Source organism: Mastacembelus armatus, chromosome 9, assembly GCF_900324485.2.
Source record: "Mastacembelus armatus chromosome 9, fMasArm1.2, whole genome shotgun sequence".
Taxonomy (NCBI): Eukaryota; Metazoa; Chordata; class Actinopteri; order Synbranchiformes; family Mastacembelidae; genus Mastacembelus; species Mastacembelus armatus.
Window position 1 is genome coordinate 22,169,519 of NC_046641.1, and position 14,542 is coordinate 22,184,060.

Sequence of the window (14,542 nt, forward strand, 5' to 3'; positions counted from 1 at the left end):
ATTATTGACTCACCCTGTGGTTTGGTTTGTTCAGGGCGGTTGTGCAATGTTGCTCCTGTGCCAGTTTATTTATCCACACAGACAATATTATCATTGTTGTTATTATTCCATACAAACTGACACAAAATGACCTGTTTACCCTTCAGATAATAACAAACTGCAGCTCAGCTGAATCGCATATATTCCCAGTGTCCATGAAAACAGAGACAGAATAGTATTTGTAATGATATTTGAATTGTTTCTATGGAAAACTGTAACGTTTGCAAGTAAGATAGAAAACAAAGACGACACTTTAAAAAATGTTGCTAATAATAATAATTAAAATTAGTTTTGGTTTAAATTTCTGTGTCGTATTTTTGTCAATTATGGCTTATAACATGAAAACAAACTTTAAAGTTCTCGTAACTGTTTATATTTTAAAACGATTTCCCAATACTACTACGTTTCCCAGAAACCCACTAACGTGTGATTGACAGACACGTGGACAAATCCGCTGCTATCCCGTTGGTCGTTGGGCGGGACCATAGGGCTCTGCAGCTGCGCAGTGGGTTACTGCGCTCACAGACACGGTACGTACAAATAAACTGTACGGAGCAGCCCGCGGAGGTAAGGCAGCTACTCTCAACGCTAGAAACGACAATTACTGTCTTTTCTAACTTATCCGTGTGTTATTGACAGAGTCAGGGACTCGTGTTTCAGCCTCATAGCTTTTTAGCTGTGGACATGACCGTTTTGAAACGCAGTGCGTGACAACTGGTACAACCGGTTCCCGTCACTTGTGCATAATAATCTGGTTCTCATGGGTTATTGATCAGACACAGACACATTGTTCGGTCAGTTTGTCATATCCCACTTTGATATTCTTATGGAAAACTACACATCATTTTCATATTGAGTCGTCAGAGGTCAGTGGTTTTTATGGCGGAAACGAGTGTCTGTGTTTATCGTGCTGCACTGCTGCTGTTTGAAGAGAAACCCTGCACTATAAAGTCACCAAAACAGGCCTAATTAAAAGTAATGACACAATGTGAAATAATAAAAGCATTTCTGGCCTAAATATGGAGGGTAATTTACAGGATCTCACAATGATCTGAAGAGAGACACATTAGTTCTGAATGTTCTATGAGTATTTTCTATTAGGATAGGCCTAGATCATAATGAAACATAATGTGTGTGCAGAACTGACTTTTGAAGCAGCTTGTATTTGGGACTTGAAAATGCAAAGTCTCACGCAAATTGCAGGGAAATGATTGTATAAATGTATAGTGTTTGTGTAATCTGCAGTCTGTGAAGAGCTAATATACATACAAGGTTTAAATGACAAGGTTCCCTTCACTCCCTGCTGCATTGCCACAAACCTTCATTGGAAAAAAATAAGAATGTTGAACTGGAACATAATAATCCAGGGCTGTTTGTGGAAGATCTGGATCTGCTCTGTCTGAAAACTGGAGGCTTGCTGCAGTATGGTTGAGTACTACTCTTAAACATTGTTTACTCTTGTGCTTTTACCAGAGATAAAAGTAACTGGACCATGCTGACTTTGTGTCTGCACTCTCTCTGATCGTAGCCTGTTTTTATGGTCTCCCTGGTTCTGCTACCATCGGTGCCTATGTGGCTGCAGAGCCTGGCTACCTGCCATTTACAGGATTAAAGCTCCTGCGCTCTCAGTCTCAGTTGGACACTGCAGCTGAACTACACTGCAGGACTCACTTAGTGGAGAGACTATCACTCAGACTAAGCTAGTGTGGTGGTGGTGGGACACATACTGTACATCAGCACTATGCACAAATCTGATTACAAGCATGTTTAGTAAGCACACCTCTTAATCTACATGTTTTTTAAAAAATAACAGTCTTACAAAATTGCTGTACAATACATTTTTATTCTTTTTCTCAGTGTAATTAGGAAACAGAAGGTGAGTGATCAATTCCTGTAATGCAGTCTGCAGTTTGGATCATGCAGTGTGGAGAGATCCAAAGCTGTTTAGAACTGTAGTTCTCCAGAGACAGTCTGTCAGTGGTGGTAATTAGAGCTTCTCAAGAAAATTCCCTGTGTGACGGGGTTACTGTAGACCAGCGGTGGATTTGTACATTCTGTGCCACTTATTTGAAATTTAGCTTGTATGCCTGCTATTTTCTTACAATACATTTACATTATTTAGTGCAGGGGTGCCTTGAGGGCCACTGTGCTGCTTCTATTTCAACTATCCCTGCCCTACCCACTGCTAATTACCTGGATCAGGTGTGTTCAGCCAGTCAGAAGCCAGGGGATACCATTTCACTTTGTCTTCCCTCACTTCCACCCTCATCTGAGATGGTATCTTCCAGATTCTAACGGACTGAACACACCTGATCCAGGTAATCAGCAGTGGGTAGGGCAGGGACAGTTGGAAAACAAGCAGACCAGGATTGAGCACCCCTGATTTAGTGTAAGAGTGTATGACATGGTGTGCTTTAGGTATCTGCAGTGCTATATTTCTGTGTTTTCTGCTCATTGTTATACGTGTTGTCCTTCCTCTGAATGTTACTCCCTGTCTCCCTCTGTCAGTCTTATAGAGTTGGAGAAATCACCCGTCATTCAAAAATGGAGGATTTACTAAAGATCAGCAGGTAGAAACTTCCACTTAACTTCACTTTCACTACTGCCAGTGTGAAGATCTACTCCAGACTGACAGACGGTTAACTACAGCTGCCCATCATCCTGTAGACCTGCTTCACACACCTCATTACCAAAAGGTTTCAGTATGTATCAGATTGTCCCGGTGGCTCCTGGGGAACAGCAGACCTCTAGGGGAGCTGGTGGCTCTCCCCTAAAGAAGAAACTGGCTAATGAAGGGCGGCCGCTGTTGATGGCAGGACTGTTAGGCTGTGTATTGGTGCTGGCTGCTGTGGTCGCCTGGTGCTACTACTCAGCATCTCTCCGTAAGGCCCAGCTCCTGAAGACTGAGTTGTTAAACCTTAACAAGGATGGTTTTATCATTCATAACCAGGCAGGGGCTGTCATCTTTACTATGAACTTCAGGTGAGTTCACTGTGGAAATTATTTTTTATTATTGATTTATCTGCAGGTTATTGTTTTGATTTGGCTTTTTGTCTTTGAAATAACAGGAAGCACTGAGTTGACATATCAAAGTAGCAAATTTTTTCCCATCAGTAGTCAAAAACCCAGTGATATTTAATTTACAAGAAAATAAAACACACAAAAATACTCAAATGTAAGCAGCTTCTGCCAGCGAATTGTAGGCGATTTTGTTTTTAAAGTGACTGAAACAATTAATTCATGCACAAAATAGTTGCAGATAAAAGTTTTGCCAACTGGGAATGTTTTCAGCTTAGTTAATAACCAAAGTAGATGTAATATAGTATGTAGGTTATGAGTACGATGCTGCTGATGCTATGACCATTCGCACAAACCGTACAACTGTAATCTAATACGTTCCTGTAATAAAACCTACCCCTGTGAAACAGCCATTAAAGCTTGACTGACTATAACCCCTGTAACATAAATCACTTGTTCTGGTGAGTGTAGCTGCTCCTCTTTGCCGTACTAAAAGCCTGCCTGTCTGCAATGTGTGGCTGGCTAATGGAAAGCTGGCTGACACACACATGATTACACCCACAGGCGAGACTGATTTAGTCATGCCCTTTATCAGCAGAGCTCACATTCACATGGATAGCCCTAGTACAGAAAATCAATCTAGTACAGTCCCTGCACTTGGAGAGATATAGAGAACTCAATATGTTCTGTGTAGTGTAGTACTGTAATAGTCTCAGACATTTGAGCTTGATGTCTTTAGCAATACAGAAACAAGACTACTTTCTAATATTTACTCAGTTAGTGGTGTGCACTAACAGCTCCTCTTATATTTTCGTCCTCTCTGTCTACACACTGTCCCAGGTCTGGCACTCTGGATCTGGACTCCTGCTCAAAGGACGGAAGTATTCTGAGCTGCACTCGGTCACATTCTGGCAAGCTCAACTTCTTTATCCAGACGGTCCGGCCAAAGGGCACTGTGATGTGTTACCGTGTTCGCTGGGAGGAGTTGGAAAGTAAACAATTGGTTGAGCATGCCATGGCCTATAATGACTCCCACTGGTATGGAGGGGCAGAGACAGCAACACAGTACTGGCCTCTTAGGATCCAGGGCGAGGAGGATCCGCAGCCTTTCATCACCAGTGACATCTACACCAATCGAAATGCTTTTGGGGGAATCCTAGAACGCTATTGGTTGTCATCAAACGCAACTGCGATCAAGATTAATGATTCAGTACCATTTCATTTGGGCTGGTCAGAGAAGAACAGGACACTCAGATTCCAGGCCCGGTACCAGGACTCTCCATTTAGACCACCAGCTGGACAGCAGGCCTTACCTGAACTCAGCTATAGAGTGTGTGTGGGGTCGGATGTTACCTCTATTCACAAATACATGGTGAGTACAGACATACTGTGGACCCTTATATTGTTTTGATGGTAAGAGCATACTACCCATCTTATCCGCTGTATAACTTTTTATTATACAAATATGTGTAGTGTTTTTTGTTCTGGCTGACTCTCATGTTCAAATACGCATCCCCAGCCCATGTTGGTCAGCTGGCTGGTGACGTCCTCCAGAGCCAGACTAGCTATTACACCCTGATTCTAGTCATTATGCTAAGCTTTATGAGAATAGTCTTGCTTTCCCCATCTAACTCTCAACAAGAAAGTATTCTTTTAAACTAAACCAAATAATTTTGGATTCATTTTGCTGTTAACATAAACACCTCTGTTCTGTGTATGCATGTTTTGCTCAGGTACGTCGGTATTTCCCAAAGCCTATCAAGGTCCCGTCTCCTGAAGTGTTCAAATACCCAGTGTGGTCTACATGGGCTCTCCACAAAACAGCTGTAACTCAGGAGAAGCTGCTGCGCTACGCCTCTGACATCACCAAGCATGGCTTCACATGTTCCCAGCTGGACCTGGACGACCGCTACACGGCTGACTATGGAGAGTTTGACTTTGACCCACAGAAGTTCCCCAATGCCAGTGGTATGTTTGACAAGCTCAGAGAGGATGGGTTTCAGGTGTCACTCTGGACACATCCTTTCATCAACTACGACTCCATGAATTTTGGCGTTGCTGTGGAGAAAGGACTGTTTGTTCGAGAGCCGAGCGGCGAGCTACCTGCTCTGGTGCGCTGGTGGAATGGCATCGGAGGAATCCTGGACTTTACCAACCCTGAAACCCGGGAGTGGTATTCCTCACATCTGCGCATGCTCAAAACCCGTTATGATGTGACCTCCTTTAAGTTTGATGCAGGAGAAACGAGCTACCTCCCACGTCAGTTTAGCACCCTGGTCCCACTGTCCGACCCCTCCACCTTCTCCCGCCGCTACACGGAGATGGCCATCCCTTTCAGTGAGCGTGCAGAGCTGAGGGTGGGTTACCAGAGCCAGAACATTTCCTGCTTCTTCAGGATCACTGACAGAGACTCGGTGTGGGGTTATGAGCTGGGCCTCAAGTCCATCATTCCGACAGTTCTGACTATTAGCATTCTGGGTTACCAGTTTGTCTTACCTGATATGATAGGAGGAAATGCATACCCCAACCACACCACAGGTATGACACTGCCTTACATATGTGCACACAGAGCTTTCCAGCTCAAAATTGGCTGTGTTGGTCTTTTGACATGGTTTGTTTTGCATTTTAGGTGGTTCAGATGGCAAAAATGGTCTGCCAGACAGAGAGCTGTACATTCGATGGTTGGAGCTGTCTGCTTTCATGCCTGCCATGCAGTTCTCTATACCACCGTGGGCCTATGATAATGAGGTAAATAATGTAAAACATTTTCTATGAACAGCATCGGGACAGTACATTAGACTGTATGTATAAATTCAATAATGAGAGGAGACAAATCTGTGTTGTCATAGACACATAGATACTTTTCTTGTCTGCCAGTTTCTGTTCCAGAATCATAATAGTGTAGATTCTTCTTCTATTTTATTTTTTTACTTTATTATATTAAATGTGTAAAATGTAAAGGATTCAGTGCCATCTAGTGGTGAGATTGCAGAACGCAATCTTCTGAGCACCATTCAGTGACATTGAGCATCAGAGACTACATCCTCTGAAATGATCATACAGTTCAATCAACACTTCTTTAAATCATGAAATGATTTACTGCAGGACTGTGCCATTTGTAGCTAGATACAGCTGTCTGTTAGGTGACATGTCCCACTGTGATGCTAACACTTTACCTTTGGGCATTTATCTGCAGGTGGTACAGATAGCACAGAAGTTCACAGAACTCCACGAGACTCTGGTTGCCCCAAGGGTTCTTGAACTGGCAAGTGAGGTTGTTGATACGGGAGACCCAATCATAAGGCCCCTCTGGTGGATCGCCAACGACGACGAGGCAGCCTATAAGATCGACTCCCAGTTCTTGATTGGGGATGACCTGATGGTGGCTCCGGTGCTAGAGCCTGGAAAGCAGGAGAGGGACATCTACTTGCCTGCAGGACGATGGAGAAGCTACAAGGGGGAACATTTTGATAAAGGCCCCATTTACCTCACTGATTATCCCGTGGACCTAGATGAAATAGCTTTCTTTACATGGGTTCACTGAAGACATTTAAAAAGAAAGACATATAACTAACACATTTACTTTATGCACATGTATATTCTTTAAGCACACATGCCAAGAAATAGCACGTCATGTTTTTGTTTCTTTCAAAGGGAAATCTCTCCCTGGGAACTGCTGCCACAGCATAGAGTGAGTTTGGTAAATATTAACTTCCTGTCCTCTCTGACATGCTCTTTGTCTCAGCTTCTGCCTGCAGGTTATAACCATCCAAAGAGATAGAAAGAAACATACACTGACTTCTGATCCTTTCGTACCATCAGGCTGATCCTCATCCTCGTGTGCCTTCCACAACTAATACTAAAACCAATCTCAGATTGTATCGTCACAGCAGTCTTCCACCCCAGTGGACATCTAAGACATCTAATTTACAGATTTTATTCGGATCCTGAATTGTATAGCTTCAGTGGTTTTGTTTCTCTCAGAAGTCAGATTAAATTGTGCAATATGTTAACTTGATATTTGTCTTTAGTTGTGCTTTGACAGGTTTGAACCAGCAATAAAAATGCTCTGTTGGACAGATGCACCGCTGCTCAGAGGCCGTGCCTAACCTTATGTCACCATGGAAACTGCTGTGTTGTGGAAAATTGTTATTTTCCAGTGTTTAAGATAAAATGCATTCATTTGCTTTTCAATGACAACATGTAACTTTATTTGAATTTGTAGTTTGCATTTAAGTTTACAAATGGTAAATGAATGTGATCCGGGTTTTAATTAGGGGATAAACAGACTGTGAATATTTTTGTGTCAACATTCCTTGTTCTATTGTGCCATCTTGTCACTTCAGTGCTAAAATCTGCTGCTTTACAGTCCATGTTTTCCTTCATTTGCACATGTTAAAATCACAGCTCAGGGTAGATTTAAAAATGTATTTGTTAAAATTAATTGTCTTGATCCTACGCAAGAACTAGATTTATTACACTCTGTACTGGTTTGCCTTGCAGAACAATTTGTTCTCACAGACTGCCGTCCGTGTCTGCCTTGTGACTTATGTGTTTAACTAGTGCACGCTAACCTTGGTACAGAGAACCAGTGGAATGATAAAACACATACCTCTGCACACTGTAACATGCTTGATGCATTGCATTTACATGGCACGTTACACAAGGAGTTTGATTTTTCTCAAGACATGTGCCATCTACTGTACCTTTGTATGCTCTTCCACAGTGATTGTGACTGAGAGTAAAGCACACTACTGATTAATGAATCTAAATGCCTTGCTTGAAAATGATTATCCTTTGTAAGATGGTCAGTGCTGTTTAAAAATGTTTAAGTTATCTATAATTGTTCTGGGGTTAGATAATCCTTGAAAGGGTTTGGATGTTTTTTGTTTGATGAAACTATCTTGATGTAAATCGATGGTTACTTTCTTGCATCCTTGATACGTCCAACAAATCACATAAAAGTCAGAAATGCTCAGATTTGACACACAGTCACTAAATTAAATTAAACAGCAGCATTTCTTAAATAAACGAATGTACAATTTGGAATATTATTACCTGTATGTGTTTCTGGCAGGCATATAGAGGAAGCACTGTAAGAAAAACAATTATATTTTGTAATTTGCACTGAGATGACGCAAAGCAAAATCAGAAATGGCAGATTTGCACAGGTTAACATCATCTAATGGGATTTGAAAGGGTAAGTTGTTGAAACACTGAATACATGAATTTGCCATAATTTTACTGATGGAATAGTTTGTGAAATCCATCCAGATGTTTCCAGTGGAATGAACAGGTGAATAGTGGAGAGTGTTTATAGCTACGGGTTTTGCTGTGAGTGAATACTTGCTACATTATAAAGGTAAACTACAAACAACAAAAGATACTGTTGCTGCGTTTTCTTCATACATGCATTAGACAATACCGTATGTTTGTTGTGTCAAAAGCCTGCGAATGTTGGAAGGTTTGAAGGGATAAGAAGTTTTGTTAAACACGAGTATGGTTTCAAAACCTGAGCACCAACATTCAGAGGTTTTCTCATGGCAGCAATGTGCTCCATTTCAGATGAACAATTCAGTGAATACACCTTTGATTAAGCTCTTGCTAACAAACTAGACAAACTCTTGAACAAATATATTTTTCTCTTGGGTTAAGTGTAGATTTTCTTCAGTCTATCTACCTTTCAATGCTTGGCACATTCATTTCCATACAGTAGTTCATCTAGTTTTTCTACACAAATATTCTATTTTATTCTGTTTTTAAAAGCTTTTCAAAAAATGTTGTATGTACTTCAGCCTACACAGCCACTGACACTGAAAGCTGGTTAAAGTTCTTCATACTACATCTATGTTTGCTGGACTACTCTCTTACATCTCAGGTTTAAAATTCTAACCAAAATGTAATTTATTCATTTTCTCTTGTTTGTTTTCTGTCCTGTTTTGTCAAACATGTGTTTGTACCCCAACTCACAGCCAATGCAGAAATAAGTGTTAAGATTTTAGTTTCCTGCACAGGCATTTCCTGACCTGGACCTGTATTGTTTAGAAGGGTTTACAGAGATCAACATCTTTGGAAAATTGACACAGGAAGAGGTCTGGCAGACCAAAAACCACAGAAACAGAAGACAAGATTCTGAGAATCAACAGCCTGTTTGAACAATATTTGACTTTTGTTGTAGAGATAATGCCACAGACATGATTGGCTGTTATAGCTGCAGAATCAATAAATCAAAATCAACATCCCTGCTGACCATCAGACTCCATGGCTGTTACTGAACATTGTTAACCTGTGTGTTCATGTTTGGCTGCATCTCACTGACTCTTATTATTGCATTAGAGTATCTTATTATTATTATATTGTGATTATTTGCTTGATGCTGTGGCCCCTGAATTTCCCTGCCAGGGGACAAATAAATTGTTATTCATTATAATCTAAAAGATGGAGACTTCAAAATTTATATTAAATTTTCCTAAACAAAATGGTTCCATGATGTTTATGTCCAATTCTTTATTTGTTTTATACTTTAATTTCATAGTATATGAGACATTAATTTTCAGTAAAAGCTCACTATTCCATAATACATACATTATAATGTTAATGATGAAGCTTTTACTTGTACTGATCTGTTAACTTTACCACATTACAGTATAGGGAAATATAGTTATTTTTGCCTCTTTACATATAAGCGATTGCTTAAATATAAAATCATATCATCCACTAAATTTGGTTTTATGAGAGAAAGACTGTTTAAAACCAGGGACTGAGTGTTTTTGTATAGATCTTTATGTTTAGCTGGTCTACTTTCACCACTTGTAACAGTAAACGACACTGGCAGAGTCTCTGTCTTAGTACTGCTGGATCTAAGTGCTGTGTTTGACACAGTGGACCATGTGATCCTATTACAAAGGTTAGAGGACTGGATAGGCATCTCTGGTACTGCCCTTAAATGCTTTAAATCCTATCTTGAAGACAGGAAGTGCTTCATTGAAATTGATAACTGTGTCTCAGACCAAACGGTGTTGACATATGGAGTTCTCCAGGGGTCCATCTTGGGACCACTTTTGTTCAATCTTTACATGTTTCCTTTACGCCAGTTAATATGCAGCAATAATGTGTCCTATCATAACTATGCAGATGACACTCAGATTTACATATCACTCACAGCTGGTGAATACGGACCAGTCGATTCACTGTGCAGCTGTATTGAACAGATCAGTCTGTGGATGCAAAACAACTCTCTCCAAACAGTGACAAGACTGAAGTAATCATCTTTGGGCCTCAGAAACAAAGAGAAAGTGTCAGCAGTCACCTCGAGTCTCTTTCTCTAAAATTTAAAAATCAAGTTATAAATCTAGGGGTAATCATGGACTCAGACATGAATTTTAAAACAGCCCTGCTTGTGTATAAGTCTCTCCATGGCTCAGCACCACATTACATCTCTGACATGTTGATGCCATATGAACCATCTCGAACTCTGAGAACATCAGGGACAGGCCTTCTGCTCGTGCCCAGAGTCAAGACTAAACAGAGAGAAGCAGCGTTTCAGTTCTATGCAGCTAAAACCTGGAATAGTCTCCTGATGATGTTAGACAAGCCTCATCTCTGGCAATGTCCAAACTAAAAACTTTTCTTTTTAGTGTGGCATATAACATATGACAACTGACAGTGTTTTATCCAGTTATTTATCTGCACTGAGTCTCCTTTAATTTTATTTGAAGTTCATCTCCCACTATTTGCTGTTTCTTATTTTGATTCTTGCCTATGTACTTTTAACTTGTCTTTTATTTCTGTAAAGCACTTTGAATTACTCTGTGTATGAATTGTGCTATATAAATAAACCTGCCCTGCCTAAACTAGTGTTACAGTAACATAATCTACCACAGGTCTTAGAAGAAGGTGTCTGATATTCTGTCCACCCCACTATAACATACATTTATTGATAAATAAGCTTGAACATATTTCCTTTGAATTTGTAACATCGAGCTTGTGTAGTGGCACCAGATGTCTGACACATGGTGTTTGATAACCTAGGAAGTTATTAGTACACTTTACTGAAGCAGTGCAATGATTTTGTTTATCTCTTTCCTGACACAGGTGTACATATGGAAACTGTGAGCAGAGCAGAAAATATTTCCTATATTATTCTTTTTCAATTAATTGTACATACTTTTAAAAAAACTCATAGATAAATTAGTGATGAAATATAACATCAATAATTTTATATTACATTTTACAAAGTTCACATCATATATAAAGATAGATAAATAGATAGCTAGAGATACGTGTGTGTGTGTGTGTGTGTGTGTGTAGCATATTGCTCTCATGATGGAGAGAAAAGGGTAATTAACAAATTAACAAAGGACGACAGACAGACCATAATTAAAAGACTTAAAGTTTAGGTCTTTCACTTTAGAGAAATTACAAACCACGTTGTCAGTGACTATAGTTTCCTACACCACTGAAAGGCTTTTGGAAAATTGGCACAGGAAGAGGTCTGGCAGACCAAAAGCCACAAGCCACAAAAGTAGAAAACATGATTCTGACAATCAACAGAACTTTTTGAACATTATTTGATTTTTAATGTAGAGATAATGCCACAAGCATGATTGGCTTTTAGATCACAATAAATGACACTTAATATATTTAAATTCAGGTGCCACAGCATCAAGGAAATAATCACAATCTAATAATAATAATAATAATAATGATACAAAAAGCAAAATAAAGCTTGGAAAGAAAAACAGAGCACAACATAAAAATATGTGGCTCTTTTTTGTTTTATGCTTTCATTTCAGATTACATGAGAGATTATTTTTTTAATTTTTTAAAACTGGAGAAGGATTAACAATGAAAAGTTTTGCTCATATTGTAAGTACAGCAGAGCTATAACTAAATATTTTCTAGCTGTAGCTGCTGCAGGCCCTCAGAGAAAGAGTGAGGTGATGGCTGAGGACACCAGCAGGAGGAAGACACTGGACCCAGTAGGTATGGCACTGTTACACAAGTCCCCTTCACAGCAATTCATGTCAGGTATACATGTCAGGCTGGATTGGCAACCCTTGGTGACCAAGTTACCACCTGCAAAAAAAGATGGAAAAACTCTCAGTGAACAAAACATAATGTTTATAGTAGCTACTGAAACTCAGTGCAGAAACATCTTGTTTCCACCTTTTGATGGTTGATTTTGATGTGTGGCTGAAATTACAGGTTATTGAAACTTCATGAAACAAGAACTTACCGTCCAGCTTCATAGAGAAGCAACGGTTGAAGATGTCTGAACAAGTACTGATGGCTGTGCAGGATGTGGACCCAGCAGCTGTGCATGTGTAGCATCTTAACCCACATGCTATAGAGAGACACAGACCACAGCTGCTCAGGACATGTTACACACAAAGTTTGTTTTCACACAAAGTTTAAGTCAAATAAGAAAATGTGACACTTGAATTCACAGGAAATTGAAACCAGCTACAGACTGAGTTCTCACAACTGGTGTTTTATTACTTTTAAATGTACATGTATGTATCTATTCAGTAAAGTGAAATGAATTAGACCTTGCACACTGCTGAGTTTAATAGAATAGACTGACATTATATTGTTAGATTTTAATTACTTTCTGGGACATTTTGTGCCTCCCTGGGAAGCAAAACCCATAAAAGCAGAAACTGTTTTTGTTTATGTTGTTCACATAAAGCACAAAGGCCTAACTCCACTAAGCTGTTCTTACCTGTACCCAGGACCATAAACAGGATCAGAGCTCTGTAAAGCTGCATCATGACCGGAGAGTAAAACAGACGTGTTGAAACCAAAGGTGAACGTGAAGTGTTCTCTCTCAGCCCAACTTCTCAGGCTTCTTTTAAGATCTTCTTCCTCTCAAAGTCTCCTCCCAGGTGGCCTGAATAACGTCAGCCCTTGTCCCTGACAGGTCGTGCAAATTAACATTTTTTTGGTGGAGATGTAGGCTCCTGATACCAGTACGTATTTTTGATATGTTTTTTGATACAAACCAAACATTATGTAATTCCCACACTGCAGGACACACAATAAACACACAACATTGTCAGATTTATATTATTTTTTAATTTCAGGAACCTTAATGTCCAGAAAATCAAATATAACCTTATCCACAAAGATGGACAATTTTTTAGAGCTGTCCCTGAACGTCTCAGGAGATGATCTTAAAGCAGCTCATGACTTTTTTAGGGGAGCCCAGGTCCCATTAGCTTCCCCTTAATTCAGAATTAGCAGGTTGGGTTATTTTAGGACAAAAAGCCAACAGCAAATTTAGGAGAAACCAGTTGCTAAGCAGAACAGACTTAAAGAAACATGAGCACCTGCCCAGACAGAACAATCTTTTAGGTTCCTGGTGTAATTCACTTAGTATTTAATTGAAGCAGTGATCAATGTTATTTTCTGCTGTGTGTTTTATTTAACCAGTTGATCTTCCTGCACCAAGTCAGTGGCCTTAACCACTGAGATGTCCAGCCGCTTATAAAAAACAGAACAAGGCCATAGTGGTAGATGCAGCAATCCCAAGTGATAGCAACATCAGAAAGAAGGAACACGAGAAGCTTGAGAAATACCAGGGGCTGACAGAAGAGCTAGAAAAGATGTGGAAGGTGAAGGCAACAGTGGTCCCCGTGGTAATCGACACCCTCAGGGCTGTGACCCCCCAACTGGGAGAATGGGGCTCCAACAGATCCCAGGAACAACATCAGAGCTCTCAGTGCTAGGAACAGCTAAGATACTGTGAAGAACCCTCAAACTCCCAGGCCTCTGGTAGAGGACCCGAGATTGAGGAAGACACACACACACAAACACACACAATCACACACACACACACACACACACACACACACACACACACACACACACACACACCACCTGTAGGGGCGAGAAGGCGTGCATCTGTGTGTTTGTATGTAGGTCAACATTTTCGGAAAATTGACACAGGAAGAGGTCTGGCAGACCAAAAGCCACAGAAACAGAAGACAAGATTCTGAGAATCAACAGCCAACACCAACAGTGTGAACTGTTTGAACAATGTTTGACTTTTGTTGTAGAGATAATGCCACAGACATGATTGGCTGTTATATCTGCAGAATCAATAAATCAAAATCAACATCCCTGCTGACCATCAGACTCCATGGCTGTTACTGAACATTGTTAATCTGTGTGTTCATGTTTGGCTGCATCTCACTGACTCTTATTATTGCATTAGAGTATCTTATTATTATTATATTGTGATTATTTGCTTGATGCTGTGGCCCCTGAATTTCCCTGCCAGGGGACAAATAAATTGTTATTCATTATAATCTAAAAGATGGAGACTTCAAAATTTATATTAAATTTTCCTAAACAAAATGGTTCCATGATTTTTATGTCCAATTCTTTATTTAGTTTCTGCTTTGATTTCATAGTACATGAGACATTAATTTTCAGTAAAAGCTCACTATTCCATAATACATACATTATAATGTTAATGATG

The 14,542-nt window shown here is 40.0% G+C and overlaps 2 protein-coding genes across 2 annotated transcripts; one reads left to right on the plus strand and one right to left on the minus strand.

Moving 5' to 3' along the window:
- Positions 1 to 548: 548 nt before the first annotated feature.
- On the plus strand, positions 549 to 9,449 carry LOC113139239 (myogenesis-regulating glycosidase-like). The gene is made up of 6 exons (XM_026322304.1): positions 549 to 606; positions 2,548 to 3,021; positions 3,898 to 4,429; positions 4,791 to 5,595; positions 5,687 to 5,805; positions 6,254 to 9,449. The coding sequence occupies exons 2-6, from the start codon at positions 2,744 to 2,746 to the stop codon at positions 6,599 to 6,601; spliced, it is 2,082 nt and encodes a 693-aa protein (XP_026178089.1). The 5' UTR covers positions 549 to 606; positions 2,548 to 2,743; the 3' UTR covers positions 6,602 to 9,449.
- Positions 9,450 to 11,817: 2,368 nt separating this feature from the next.
- On the minus strand, positions 11,818 to 12,918 carry LOC113139135 (lymphocyte antigen 6C2-like). The gene is made up of 3 exons (XM_026322137.1): positions 12,782 to 12,918; positions 12,296 to 12,403; positions 11,818 to 12,135 (listed from the first exon to the last, which is right to left on the minus strand). The coding sequence occupies exons 1-3, from the start codon at positions 12,828 to 12,830 to the stop codon at positions 11,981 to 11,983; spliced, it is 312 nt and encodes a 103-aa protein (XP_026177922.1). The 5' UTR covers positions 12,831 to 12,918; the 3' UTR covers positions 11,818 to 11,980.
- Between the last annotated feature and the right edge of the window lie 1,624 nt (positions 12,919 to 14,542).

Excerpts from the sequence above, each read along its gene's own strand:
- LOC113139239 (XM_026322304.1), top strand. The coding sequence starts at position 2,744 with ATGTATCAGATTGTCCCGGTGGCTCCTGGGGAACAGCAGACCTCTAGG. Across the intron at positions 4,430-4,790 it reads CCTCTATTCACAAATACATG|GTACGTCGGTATTTCCCAAA; the intron begins GTGAGTACAGAC and ends TGTTTTGCTCAG. Across the intron at positions 5,806-6,253 it reads CGTGGGCCTATGATAATGAG|GTGGTACAGATAGCACAGAA; the intron begins GTAAATAATGTA and ends ATTTATCTGCAG.
- LOC113139135 (XM_026322137.1), bottom strand. The coding sequence starts at position 12,830 with ATGATGCAGCTTTACAGAGCTCTGATCCTGTTTATGGTCCTGGGTACA. Across the intron at positions 12,404-12,781 it reads GTTTATGGTCCTGGGTACAG|CATGTGGGTTAAGATGCTAC; the intron begins GTAAGAACAGCT and ends GTCTCTCTATAG. Across the intron at positions 12,136-12,295 it reads CTTCTCTATGAAGCTGGACG|GTGGTAACTTGGTCACCAAG; the intron begins GTAAGTTCTTGT and ends CTTTTTTTGCAG.